This window comes from Mobula birostris, chromosome 3, assembly GCF_030028105.1.
Source record: "Mobula birostris isolate sMobBir1 chromosome 3, sMobBir1.hap1, whole genome shotgun sequence".
NCBI classification, from domain to species: Eukaryota; Metazoa; Chordata; class Chondrichthyes; order Myliobatiformes; family Myliobatidae; genus Mobula; species Mobula birostris.
Window position 1 is genome coordinate 216,179,942 of NC_092372.1, and position 14,945 is coordinate 216,194,886.

The 14,945-nt window shown below is 42.5% G+C and overlaps 1 protein-coding gene across 20 annotated transcripts in view; it reads left to right on the forward strand.

Annotated features, from left to right (window-relative positions):
- xylb (xylulokinase homolog (H. influenzae)) overlaps positions 1–14,945 on the forward strand; it is a 382,042-nt gene that overhangs the window by 244,636 nt on the left and 122,461 nt on the right. For all 20 annotated transcript variants that reach the window (XM_072254101.1, XM_072254105.1, XM_072254112.1 and 17 more), the window contains one exon: positions 14,469–14,527. In XM_072254101.1, coding sequence (XP_072110202.1) covers positions 14,469–14,527 — 59 coding nt within the window. The remainder of the gene's footprint in view (positions 1–14,468; positions 14,528–14,945) is intronic.

Here is a 14,945-nt window from a genome sequence, read left to right on the forward strand (position 1 = left end):
ATGACAAGGAAATACTACTAAATTATTAAAAGCCCAGCATAAATCTACCATTAATATCCTTAAGGATTGAGATCGACTGATGTAATCATTCTGACCTACCTGTGACTCCAGACACTCTATGTGGTTGCCTTCTAAATGCCCTCAAAGTGGCCAAGCAAACCTTTGCACCAATACTGCCCTAAGAAGGCTAGACACCATCAACAGGGGCATTCATGGTGGCTTTGCCCATTCCTGGTCTTTTTATCGCTGGGGGATCGATCTGCTGCGGAAGAGGGGAGACTGCCTTTTGATCACTGGTGGGATCACTCGCTGCCAGAGAGGGAAAAGCCTGCCACAATGCCCAGAGAATGTTGCCCAGGTTTTCTACGTTTTGGATACGAACTTGGATTATAGACCTTTTTTTTTTCAGTCTTTTTTTTGTATTCTGTATTTGTTACCCGATCTTTCTCAATTTTCTGTGTGGGGAGAGGTGTTTGGGAGGGGTTCGATGTGCCTGTTCTGTTTTCATTCATTTTTTGTGTGGAGAGGAAGGATTTGGGGGTTGATAATCGTGCTGCTGTTCTTTTCTTTCTTGGTTTTGCGGCTATCTGGAGAAGAAGAATTTCAGAGTTACATAATTGGATTATAAATGAACCTTTGATAATAAATATGAAACAGAAATAAGGCTGTTGAAATTGGGAGAAAAGAGAGTTAATAAAAGGGAAGACCTGTCTACACTTGGGGATCATTTCTCCTTGGTATCTGGCATGCTAATTCTCCTGTTTATACTGTGGGGAATAATATGAGACATTTCAAGCTCAAGCTCAGTTTAATTGTCATTCAACTATACACATCTATACAGCTAAATAAAACAACGTTCCTCAGGGAACAAGTTGAAAAACACAGTACATATAGTTACGGCGCATCGAGTTACTGAATTGGTGCTTCATTCTTCATTGCTACCTCTTCCAGCCACAAAGTAGGATTGGATTGCCCTTGGGTATCACAATAATCAAAATCTTGAACTTCAATGTATCAGGCTGCTTTAGGTTAGAGCTAGATGTATTTGTAATTTGCTGTTTGGTAAGGAAGGTCACTTCTTCCTGTTATGAGAGAGCTAATTGCATTTCATTCTCCCTTGCCAGAAAGCTGCATACACAGTTGTGTGCATACATCCTTGTGAGGATTGTAGGCTTCCTTGTGAGCCAGGTCCCATAAGCTTCATGCATCACAGATATCAGACTCTCATGCAATACACAAAATGCGGGAGGAACTCAGCAGGTCAGGCAGCATCTATGGAAATTAATAAACAGTTGACGTTTCGGGCTGAGACCGTTCTTCAGGACTGGAAAGGAAGGGGGAAGACTCCAGAATAAAAGGGTGGGGGGACTGGAAGGTGATTGGGGAAGCCATGTGGGTAGGAAAGATAAAGGGCCGGAGAAGAATGAATCTGTTAGGAGAGGGAATTGGGCCATAGAAAAACAAAATGGTGGGAAAGACAAACTCCCAGTAAGGACAGGTGACTGTGGTAGTGGGTCTGGGTGACTACCAAAGAGTTGAGGGCGGTAGAGATCACAGAAGGGTGGCAGAGAAAGAGGGTTTCACTGAACTCCTGTCAAAGGGAAGATTTTAAACTTTTTCAGGGTAGGCATCACTTGAAGAGGCTTTGTAGTGGGGCAGCAAATCATAAACACAAGGATGTCTGCAGATGCTGGAAAGCACTCTCTTGGCATCTACTAGAGGTGGAACCATTAGCAGCAAGTCCTGTAGCCTAAAGCCCAGTTTCTTGATCTTCATTCTGCAGCAGTATGATGTTCCCTCTGCATTTAGTGCTTTGTCACAAATCAAATGACAAGTCTAACCATGGACGAGAAGGTTGAAATAAACTGAAACATACAAGTGTTCTGGACAAGACACTCCAGGCTGCAGACCAACTCATTTATGTCCATCAATGTTCCCCAGTACGGCTCCAGCCACAGCCACTCACCTAGCCAGTAGTCCAGACCAGCAGTGTTTCTGACTATGCGCACGGCTCAGAACACAGGCTATTGATATTTCACTGCTTCCCAGCGTAAGCAAAGAGTAATGCACATGGAAACGGGGCCTATGATAACCAAGATGTCTCATTTTCCTGCATTTGGTCATATCGCTCTAAACCTTTCCTACTCATGTTTCACTGGACACCACAGGGAAATACTCATGAGTAATGCTCATAGTTATAAACACTCAGTAACACACAGTAAGCCAAACAATTTAATGGATCCCTGAATGAGTGATTAGATAGACTTAGAACATCAAACTGCACAGCACAGGAACAGTCGGTGTCAACCATGATGCTAATCTAAACTGATCCCGTCTGCCTGTACAAGGTCCATATTCTTCTGTTCCCTGCTTGTTCATATGCCTGTCAGGGGAGAGATTATCATATATGATAGCACCTTCTCTGGCAGAGTGTTCCAGGCACCTACCACTCCCTCTGTAAAAAAAAATCTTGCCTTGAAAATCGCCTTAAACTTTCTCCCTCTCACCTTAAACCTGTGCCTTCCAGTGTTTGGCATTTACATCTTGAGAAAGAAGCCTGACTATCCTTCCTGTCTCAGTCTCTCATTATTCTATCTACTTCTGTTGCTGAGTGAGGGATTAATAAATGTAAAAGTTTTGTGGCCAGCTGGAACAGACCTTTGGGAAGCAGCCATTCAGCAACCTGAACTGCTCTGGAAGAGCCCCATTGTTATGAGAGGAGCTGTGTCAAGATTCATGATGTGTAGTAGATTCTTGCCACCAAGTCACTGAAGAGCAGGGCTTAGAGGAAGAAGAGAGAAGTCAGCCCTTGCCATCAGTGTCAGCATTACTGCTGTGTTAAACTGACAGTGCTGTATGTTGTCCACACATACAGCTAATGTCGAAATTCAGAAATTATTGCCAGTAATACCCCGTCACAGAATTAATGCAGAAATCACTCCTTTGCCATGAACAAACTATTTATATACTGCTCTTGCTTGAGGACCAATTAAAAAACTTGTCTTGATTAAGCAGGAGTAATTGAGATTTTAATAGTGCAGTTAGGCACAATTATTGCCGAACATCTCACTAGCTCATAAAAATTAATTTTACATATGTGCAGGCTCACTCCATTAGAAGGAAATAAAGATGTTGCAGATTTAATAATAAAAAAATAGACTTTGAATTTTGTTAGCTCTATTTCCCCCTTAATCTTGTCTGTATATATCCCATATTTGTCTTTCTGTAGTGATCGATATTTTCTGCTTTACCTTCTGTTAGAATTAAATAGCACAATGGTGTGAATGGTCTCCTAGCTTCCTGTCCAGTTTATAACATGAACAGCTCCTCTGTAAGCCTGCCTATTCCTTTTTTTTTGTAATTTATTTATTTTTATTGAATTTCATCATCAAACAAACATTTCCATGGGATGTATTTCAGATACTGTATGTATATATCATGTGATCATATCTGTCACAAATCTCCACATAATATTTATCTGAGGTATACACTTATAGAAAGGAGAGGAAAGAAAGAAGAATCAAAAGAAGAAAACTATGTACAAGTAGGGAGTGATTTTTTTTACAACATATTCATTGACCTGTGAGAATAAAATCAGGCCTATAAGGTGTTATGTAGTTAAACCATTTTTTTCCAGTATGAATAAAATTGTTCTGACTTATGATTAACAGATGCTGTTATCTTCTTCATTTTGTAAATGTCCATTGTAATTTCCATCCATACACTTAAAGTTGGGCTGTCCTGTGATAACCATTTCCTGGTAAGGGTCTTTTTACCAGCCACCAGCAGTACATTCATTAAATATTTATCTCTTTTCAACTATTCTTGAGGTATATGCCCAAAATATATGGTCTTACTTTCTAAGGGTATTTCACATTTAAAGATGTCTTGTAGGGCATTGTGTATCCCACTTCAATATTCTTTGATAACTGGGCATTCCCAGAAAATATAATGGTTTGCATTTTGATTTCCACAATTTCTCCAGCAAGCAGAGGGGTTACTATCATAATGGGATTTCTGAGAGGGTATAATAAAATATCTTATCAAGTTTTTCCACCCGAACTCGCTCCATTTCTGTGAACTGGTACACTTCCATTGATACCTCCATGTTATTGTCCAATCTTCCTCAGATATTATTATCCCTCCTTCCTTCTCCCATTTTATTTTAATGTACAAAGTTGAATGTGTTTTAAGATTTCACAAACCCTTATAAACGCTTGAAATTATTCTACTACCGTTGTCTGAATTATATGCTTTTCTAAATAGCTCTATCAGACATGTACTTGCCTTGGTTATATTTTTAACTGTCCTATTAACATACTGTCACATCTGTAAATACCGGTAAAAGTCTTGTTTTTCTAATAAGTGTTTCTCTTTGAACATTTCAAAACTGAACAGTGTTCCTTCTTTCATTATATTGCAAATAGCTGTTATTCCAGTTTATTCGGCGTAAAATCCGAGTCATATGCACACCATTTAAGAATTGCAATGTCTCTCTTTCTTTTATAATAGTTTTCCATATTTTAAGAGTCCATTTCACCCACGGGTTGTCAATATTATTTATGTAACTTTGTAGGTTGTTATCAGCCAAAATTGCCTGTATGGGGATGGAAAGTATCCTCTCCTCAATGTTTTTCCATTGAGCGTCATATGATGGATTGCACCAGCATATCACGGCTCTCAACTGTGCTGCAAAATAGTAATCTCTAAGAGAAGGTAGGCCCCATTCCCCCTTTTCCTTGGCTAATTGCAAGGTTTTGAGACGAACCCTAGGCCTTTTACCTTGCCATATATATCTTGATAGCATCTTGATCCATCCATTGAATTGATTTTGGTTAATCTCTGTTGGTAGGTCTGAAAGAGATATAGTAGTCTGGGCAGTATATTCATTTTAATAGATTCAATCCTTGAACTGAGACCAAGAAAAGGAATTAGGTTTCATCTTGTTATATCTTCCTTAATTTTTTATATATATAGGCTGATAATTGCATTCTGATAATTTTGACAAATCTTTCGGCATAATGGCGCACAGAGGTGGGAGGAGAAGATGGTGGCATGATGCAGCACGCACAGCTCTCCGGTGAAATTATATCATATTTGTTAAATAGGGTACCATGCACAATTCTGATTTGATGGAGATAGCCGTGAGAAGCACGGAGGATCATCTGGAAAAACTTCTGAAATGCCTGGTTCGCTGCCGCTGCTACTGTGTGATCGAGAATCTCTGGAGAGAAGGCCCCAAAATCCTTGGCTTTGCCTGCTGCTGGCGGCCGGGGGTGGGGTCGAAGCGCTCGGCAGAGATGGTGCTCGGTGCTCAGTGTTGGAGGGCTGGTCGGAGGCTCGAAGCTTTCAGACAACTCAGAGTCGGACTGTGGTCGGGCATAGCAGGGAGAGTTTTCTTCCTTCTCCCGTCTGCGTGAGATGTGGGACTTTCGAGAGACTTTGAACTTTTTTTACTGTGACCACAGCCTGTTCTTCATCAAGTTATGGTATTGCTTGCACTGTTGTAACTATATGTTATAATTATGTAGTTTTTGTCAGTTTTTCCAGTCTTGGTCTGTCCTGTGTTTCTGTGATATCACACCGGAGGAATATTGTATCATTTCTTAACGCTTCCATTACTAAATGACAATAAAAGAGGACTGCGTGTCCTCATGATCTAATCTAAAAAAAATATTTGAAAGACTCTGTTTGCTATGCCTAAGGATATCTACTTTCAATTTCTCTTGGTGGGCTATAGTTATATGAAAGTAGTTATGTTTTATCTATGTTGATCTTGTATCCTGATAATTTGCCATATTGTTCAAAGGATTGCATCAATTTAGGTAAAGAGTATGTTGGTTGCTCTAGATAGATCAAAATGTCATCTGCGTAACAGGCCAATTTATGCTCTGTCCCTTTAATAGTATTTCCCCTGATATCTTCATTTTGTCTGATGTATTGAGCTAATGGTTCCAGATATAGTGTGAAGAGTAGTGGTGACCATGCACAACCCAAGCCTGCCTATTCCATATTAGCACAGAGGAAGTCTGCTAAATCTTAGATGGACTTTTTAGAACATAGAACGTAACAGCACATCACAGGCCCTTTGATCCACAATGTTGTGCCAGCCCTTTAACCTACCGTAAACTCTATCTGACTCATCCCTCCTCCATGGCCCTCATCCATGTGCCTATTTAGAAGTTTGTTAAATATTCCTTATGTAAGTAATTTTTTATTTATTTGTTGAGATAACAGCATGGAATGGGCCCTTCCGGCCCTTTGAGCCACGTTGCTCAGCAATCCACCAATTTAATCCTAGTCTAATCACGGGACGTTTACAATGACCAGTTAACCTACCAACCGGTACATCTTTGGACTGTGGGAGGAAACTGGAGCACCCAGAGAAAACCCATGCTGTCATGGGGAGATCGTAAAACTCCTTGCGGAGAGCAGTGGGAATTGAACCCAAGTCACTGGTACTGTAAAGCGTTGTGCTAACCACTCTGCTGCCATGCTGCCCCTACCTCTGCCTCTGCCACCACCCCGGTAAGGCATTTCACACACCCTCTATTTCCTGTGTAAAAAAACTTACCTCTGCCATCTCCCCTATACCTTCCTCCAATCATCTTAAATTTATGCCTCCTGATATTGGCCTTTTCCACCCTAGGAAAATGTCTCTGGCTATCCATTCAATCTATGCCTTTTGTCATCTTAAACACACCTATTAAGACACCTTTTATCTCCTTCACTCCAGTGCAAGAAGTCCCAGCTTGCTGTCTGAAGTTAAAGGGAGTGACACAAGAGTGTGGTCAAGAAGGGGTGGCACTTCTTTGCTGAAGCTTGAAAAATCCAGACCATCTATTGGGTGGGACATGTACTACAGAAGAGTTTGCCATCAGTAGATACATTCGGAACATGCAGTAGATTGCAGACACTGGGGTAACAACTCTCGCTGTTGCTGATTGGCTGTAGAGTGCGTCACCTTGAGATGAATGAGGGCAGTTCGATTGAACGGACTGCCGGGCGCCACAGCAGTGTAGTGGTTAGTTCGGGGCTTGGGAGCTCAATTCCAACATCATCTGTATGTCCTCCCCATGGAGTGCATGGGTTTCCTCCGGGTGCTCGGGTTTTCTCCAACATTCCAAAGGTGCACCGGTTGGTAGGTTAATTGATCATTAATTGCCCCATAGTTAGGCCTGGCCGATGTGGTTCGAAGGGCTGGAAGCACCTATTCACGCTGCCTCTCTAAGTAAAATAAACTAACACAGGGATTTTTGGAGAGCTGGTGATGGTGGCATGGGGGTAGCTGATGTGTGCTCAGGACGGGGCCTAGCCTCCTTCAGGGAAGAACATCACCAACTCTCAGAATCTGCTGGAGGCGAGATTACACAAAACCCTTCCAAATATAGGGCTTCAGGGCCAAGATGGCAGCAGGCTGCGCTCGTACAGTAGAAGTCTGAGCTGGCCTAGTTGTTGACTACTGGAAGCTGAGACTCCAGCCTGCAAAGAACCCAGTGTGACTGCTCAGCTTACTGATATTTATTATTTTATTTAGTGATACAGCTTGCTGACAGACCATTCCAGCCTGACGAGCCTTTGCTGCTCTATTGCGCCCATGTGACCAGCTAACCTGCTAACCTGTACGCCTTTGAAAAGTGGGAGGAAACGGGAGAAACGTACAGACTCCTCACAGACACCAGCGGGAATTGAACACAGGTCACTGGTGCTGTAAAGCATCACGCTGACCGCTACGCTACCGTGCCGCCCTGTATGGAACTGGCACTACTTCCATGCTCAAAAGGTTGGTCTCTATGCTCTTTGCAAAGCCATTTGCAAGGTTGGAATTGGGTTATGCTTACCATTGCTTCTGCCACAAGTAGATTGGTGAGGACAAATGAAGTATATATCGGTTCACTCGCTCGCTGCTGCTCACATATACTGTACTACCTTGAGGTTCATTTTCTTTTTTTTTGGTGTCTGTGTGTGCGTGTGCGCGCATGCGTCTGCATGTGTGTGCGTGCGATGTTGGCGGGATGATGTCTTTTCAATGCCTTTACAAGGCGTGGAGCGAGAGAGATACTGGACCTTCATGGAAGACTCATCAGAAGAAAACCTTTCCTGCGTCCTCACCACAAGTCAGAAGTTTGCAAAGGAACATCTAAACAAGCCTGATGCATTTTGGAAACAAGTCCTGTGGACTGAAGAAGTTAAAATAGAACTTTTTGGCCGCAATGAGCAAAGGTATGTTTGGAGAAAAAAGGGTGCAGAATTTCATGAAAAGAACACCTCTCCAACTGTTAAGCATGGGGGTGGATCGATCATGCTTTGGGCTTGTGTTGCACCCAGTGGCACAGGGAACATCTCACTGGTAGAGGGAAGAATGAATTCAATTAAATACCAGCAAATTCTGGAAGCAAACATCACACCGTCTGTAAAAAAGCTGAAGGTGAAAAAAGGATGGCTTATACAACAGGATAATGATGCTAAACACACCTCAAAATCCACAATGGACTACCTCAAGAGGCGCAAGCTGAAGGTTTTGCCATGGCCGTCACAGTCCCCCGACCTAAACATCATCAGAATCTGTGGATAGACCTCAAAAGAGCAGTGCATGCAAGACGGCCCAAGAATCTCACAGAACTAGAAGCCTTTTGCAAGGAAAAATGGGTGAAAATCCCTCAAACAAGAATTGAAAGACTCTTAGCTGGCTACAGAAAGCATTTACAAGCTGTGATACTTGCCAAATGGGGTGTTACTAAGTACTGACCATGCAGGGTGCCCAAACTTTTGCTTCGGGCCCTTTTCCTTTTTCGTTATTTTGAAACTGTAAAAGTTGGAAATAAAAAATTAACCTTGCTTAAAATATTAAAGAAATGTGTCATCTTTAACTTTATACCTTTTGGAAATCAGGTCATCTTTTACTCGCTTAGCTATTCACAGTAACAGAAATTTTGACCAGGGGTGCCCAAACTTTTGCATGCCACTGTACCTCCCGTACGTAATAAAGTGGCCATAGCTGTGGAACCCAATGTGGTCTTCTGCTGCTGTAGCCCATACGCTTCAAGATTCAACGTGTTGTGCCTTCAGAGATGCTCTTCCGCACATCGCTGGTGTAACATGAGGTTATAAGACCATAAGATGTAAGAGCAGGATTAGGCCATTTGGCCCATTGAGTCTGCTCTGCCATTTCATCATGGCTGATTCATTTCCCTCTCATCCCCAATCTCCTGTCTTCTTGCCATATCCCTTCATGCTCTGACTAATCAAGAATCTATCAACTATTGCTTTAAATATACCCAATAGTTTGGCCTCCACAGCTGCCTGTAGCAACAAATTCCACAGATTCACCCATTCTCTGGCTAAAGAAATTCCTCCTCATCTCCGTTTAAATGGACGTCCCTCTATTCTGAGGCTGTGTCCTCTGGTCTTGGAGAGTTTGTGCTGGTTATTTGAGTTACTGTCGCCTTCCTGTCATCTTGAACAAGCCTGCCCATTCTTCCCTGACCTCTCTCAGTAAAAAGGCATTTTCACTTTTAGAATTGTCACTCACTGGATTTTTTTTTTGTTTGTTTTTTTTGGACCACTCTTGGTAAACCCTGGGCTCTATTGTATGTAGAAATCCCAGGAGATCAGCAGTTCCTGAGATACTCAAACCACCTCTTCTAGCGCTAACAATCATCTACGATCTAATTCATTTAGGTTATATTTCTGCAACACACATCAAAGTTGCTGGTGAACGCAGCAGGCCAGGCAGCATCTCTAGGAAGAGGTACAGTCGACGTTTCAGGCCGAGACCCTTCGTCAGGACTAACTGAAGGAAGAGCTAGTAAGAGATTTGAAAGTGGGAGGGGGAGGGGGAGATCCAAAATGATAGGAGAAGACAGGAGGGGGAGGGATGGAGCCAAGAGCTGGGCAGGTGATTGGCAAAGGGGATATGAGAGGATCATGGGACAGGAGGTCCAGGGAGAATGACAAAGGGGGGCAACCCAGAGGATGGGCAAGGGGTATAGTCAGAGGGACAGAGGGAGAAAAAGGAGAGTGAGAGAAAGAATGTGTGTATAAAAATAAATAACGGATGGGGGAGGTGGGACATTAGTGGAAGTTAGTGAAGTTGATATTCATGCCATCAGGTTGGAGGCTACCCAGACGGAATATAAGGTGTTGTTCCTCCAACCTGAGTGTGGCTTCATCTTTACAGTAGAGGAGGCCGTGGATAGACATGTAAGAATGGGAATGGGATGTGGAATTAAAATGTGTGGCCACTGGGAGATCCTGCTTTCTCTGGCGGACAGAGCGTAGGTGTTCAGCAAAGCGGTCTCCCAGTCTGCGTCGGGTCTCGCCAATATATAGAAGGCCACATCGGGAGCACCGGACGCAGTATATCACCCCAGCTGACTCACAGGTGAAGTGTTGCCTCACCTGGAAGGACTGTCTGGGGCTCTGAGTGGTGATAAGGGAGGAGGTGTAAGGGCATGTGTAGCACTTGTTCCGCTTACAAGGATAAGTGCCAAGAGGGAGATCAGTGGGGAGGGATGGGGGGGCGAATGGACAAGGGAGTCGCGTAGGGAGCGATCCCTGCAGAAAGCAGAGCAGGTTATATTTCTTCCTTGTTCTGATGTTTGGCTTCAACAACTACTGCCCATGTCTGCATGCTTTTATGCATTGAATTGCTGCCACATGATTGGCTGATTAGATACTTGCATTAACGAGCAGCTGTACCGGTGTAGCTGTTAAAGTTGCCACTGAGTGTTGGTTGGTTCCATTTTAGCAAGCCAAAGGTTTAGGACAGTTGCTTATATAGTTGGTTATATTACTTGACTGAATGAAAAGTGAGTCACAGTAAAATCTTCTACAATATGAGATTTGTTGCAGATAATCCCCAAAGTGTTACCTCTATAAAAGAAGCTTTCCCATGAACAATGAGGCTTAGTAGAATTTTATAGTGCTGCAGTTTAAACCTACCTGAAACACAAAGATGGTGTTTATCTTGGTGTCAAAACTAATTTTCTAATCTGCAGGAGACGCTCAGGTTCTGGGCAAACGACGTGCTGCAGTCATTGGATAATAAACATGCCAGCATGTGACAAAAAGACAAAATCGAAGATTTGGTTTTCAAGCCGTCAAAGCAAAATAAAAGGAGCTGTAATTGTAAATGTAAAGGATGCACCAGAATAGGGATGAAGAGATGAATGAGACAGCAGTGAGTAATCAAATAGATTTGCTTTCACATGAAAAGGGTCACTAATAAAACTTAAGTGTCAGCCTTGACTGAGTTGTAGTTCATTCCATTTTAAGTTGGAAGTTCATTGTCCCACTCCAGATATACACTCAGTTGACACTTTATTAGGTACACCTGTACACCAGCTCATAAATACAGATGTCTAATCAGCCATTCACGTGGCAGCAACTCAGTGCATAAAAGCATGCAGACATGGTCAAGAGGTTCATTTGTTGTTTCGACTGAATGTCAGAATGGGGAAGAAATGTAATCTAATTGACATTGACAATGGTATTAATAAATGGGGATCTTATCTGAAGAATTTTAACTGATGTGGACCCAGAGAGCAGTAGGGCAGGATTTGGGATGTATGTGTCTTAACTTAGAGTTAAGATTGGTCAACGGGTTTCAGATGGTGTTTCTGTCTTTGCAACAGAATTATTAGCAATCCTCTGGGCCTTTATGGTGGATAGACGTCTCTCGACCATGTAGGGTTATCATCTGTTCGGATTCTGCTGCTGCCTTAGAGGCAATAAAAGGGAATAAATCAAAAGCCCGTCCTGACGTAGTTATTGAGATTCTCTTAGTGTTGTTTAGAGTAGGGAAGATGGGTTGTGCAGTTAGATTTTCATGGATACCTGGACATGCTGGGGTGGAGGGAAATGAAATTGTGGATGGCATTACAAAGTCTTCCTTACAGAGCAGGCAAGTAGAAATTAGAGTTCCCCTAGGCAGAGCAGAATTGAGAAGTAGGATTAAAAAAGGTATAGAGAAGAAGTGGCAGAAGGATTGGAAAAATGAGTTAAAGGGCAGGCATTATTTTTCTGGTCACCCACTAGTTAAAAAGGTCTCAGACTGTTACCTTTTAAATCGTAGAGATATGGTGAAATTAACAAGAATTAGGTTGGGGCATTGTGGGCTAAACTATTATTTAAAGGTAATAAGAAAACATCCTGCTAGATTATGTGACTGTGGTTGTCCAGAGACAGTCCAGCATGTTTTGCTGAGCTGTAATCAATACAAAGGCATGTTGTTCAAGAGGCTATCTGGCTTAAATGTATTTTGGTTTTCTATTAAATCTTTGTTTGGCCATCAAGAGAACCAACATCCGATTGAAGATGCTTATACGTGAGACTAGGTTATATTCGAGAATTTGAGTTCCTTGTAGTTCTATAATTAATTATACATCCTGTGGAGGGCAGTAATACACCTAGATGCATCTAAACTGCCGGAAATAGAAGAAGAAGAAGAAGAAGAAGAAGACAATGGTATAATTGTCGGTGTCAGACGGGGTGGTCTGAGTATCTCAGAAACTCCTGATCTCTTAAGATTTTCACGCACAACGTTTTCTAGAGTTTACAGAGAATAGTGTGATAAACAAAAAAAAACACACAGTGAGTGGTAGTTCTATGGGCAAAAATGCCTTGTAAATGAGAGAGGTTGGAGGAGAATGGCCAGACTGGTTCAAGCTGACAGGAAGGCGACAGTAACTCAAATAAACAGGCATTACACCAGCGATGTGCAGAAGAGCATCTCTGAATACAGAACATGTTGAACCTTGAAGTGGATGGTCTACAGCAGCAGAAAACCACAAACATACACTCGTTGCCCACCTAATAAAGTGGGCGCTGAATATATAAGCATGTAATGTAGGCTGACAGATCTGTGCAGTACTGAGAGCGTGCTTTAGTGTTGGAAATTTTGATGTTCAGTTCAGACATCAATTCTCCACCCTCAGCAGGCGATAGAAAATCTCATGGCACTAATCAGAGGTGTTGGTTTGGTCCTGGCTGATTTTTATTCTTAAATCTACACTAAAGCAAAACAGATTATCTGGCCTTTTATTGCATTTCTGCCCACAGGACGTGACTCTCTGCAAAACTGGCCAAAGCATTTGTCTCTGTGACAACAGAAACACTACAGATTTGCTTCAGCAAATATACTGAGGCTGTGAATGTGTTTACTTTTTTTCGTCCTTTGCTTTCTCTCAATTTCCCCTTTTCTGTTATCATAATTTACCAAGCCAGATAGTGAAAAAGAATAGGATAGGTTCTAAGTGTAGATAACATTTTGAAGCTCTATTTTGAAAGATCATTTGGTGTTCCGACCTCAGGTTATAAATCTAATGAAATTGAAATAGAGCTTTTAAAACATTGCTTTTGTTATGCCATCTGTGGTTGGAAATTTATAGTAGTGCGATTACTCAGATCAAGTATGATGTTCACCTGAGGGGGTGTCTATGGTGGGTCTTAAGGTGGCTGCAGAGGCCAAGGCAGGTACCATATACTCTGCTTGTGACTAGGGGCTTCTAGGCTTCACAATCCTGCCCACTTCGCCGCTTGCTGGTCGCCACAAGACTAAATCCAGGAAGTTAGGGTGGATTCCCTTAATAGAGGATGCCAGTGCGTGACTGTTTAATGTGGGGAGTCTGATGTACAGGCAGCCACCACTCTGCCTTTGGCAGAACGGGGCCTGGATCCAATGACATAGATTGCAAGGTGACTGGGGACCCTTCACTACTGTAGCCTTCCTCTGCCTTAACTGCCGTTGTGATGTGTCATCATCTCCCACCAGCTCCACCGTTGTGGTCTTGGTCAGACTGAACTTTGTCTGGAACCTCCCCCTTGACCTTACTGCCGTGGGTGACCCCACCAGGAGCCAAGTAACAGATGGCTAAATGCCAGGCGGCATTGCTCTTGGGATCCCAGAAACTCACATGCCTCTCCAGCACGACAAGGTGACAATCCTTGGAGAAGGGAAATTGAAAGATATCTCATTCAAATACAGTGAGCTGTAAAGAGGATTGGTTGCAACATTAGAAAAGCTACAAATGCATTTGGGATTATCTCATACACGAACATTACAAAGTTCGAAGTAAATTTATTATCAAAGTACATAAATGTCACTATGTACTACCCTGCAATTCATTTTCTTGCGGGTATTGACATAACAAAGAAATACAATAGAATCAATGAGAAATTACACACCAACAAAAACTGATAAACAACCGATGGTGTGAAAGAAGACTAACTGTGCAAATACAAAAAAAACAGATAGGCAGATAAATAATATGAGTTATAGCGTCCTTGAAGGTGAGTCTGTAGGTTGTGGAATCAGTTCATTGATGAGGTGAGTGAAATTATCTATGCTGGTTCAGGAGTCTGATGGTTGAAGGGTAATAACATTTGATCACTCATGCTCCTTGATGTAAGATAGCAGCTTTGCACCTTTTTTTATAGAACTATTACAATTCTTACTTCTGTTACAGTGCAAGGGACCAGAGTGTTGGCCACCGGTGGAGCTTCCATGAACCCAGATATACTGCAGGTAGGAAGGAGAGCCTTTCACACAATTCTGTCCTATGACTAATATGGTTGTCTGCAGTCTTGAGAACTTATAGATTCAGCTGACTCTAACCCCTGAAGGTCAGCATGCTTCACCAAGTCCCAATTCCGTGGGTGGATAGTTGGTTGTCATTGTACAATGAAGACAGTTGATGTTTCAGATCAAGACCCTTCAACTGGACTGAGGGATTAGAAGGGAGATGGCCACAATACAGGGGTGAGGGGAAAGGTTAGATCAAGAGCAGTCAAACAATAGGTAGATCCAGTTGAAGGTGGTGACTGGCAGATGGAGGAGGGAAGGGTGGGAGATAGATACAGAGACTTGGAGGTGACGGAGGCTGCAGGTGATGCAATCTGAGTGGAAAAGATAGAACTGTGTCGGTCAGGAGGAGAGAGAAAGG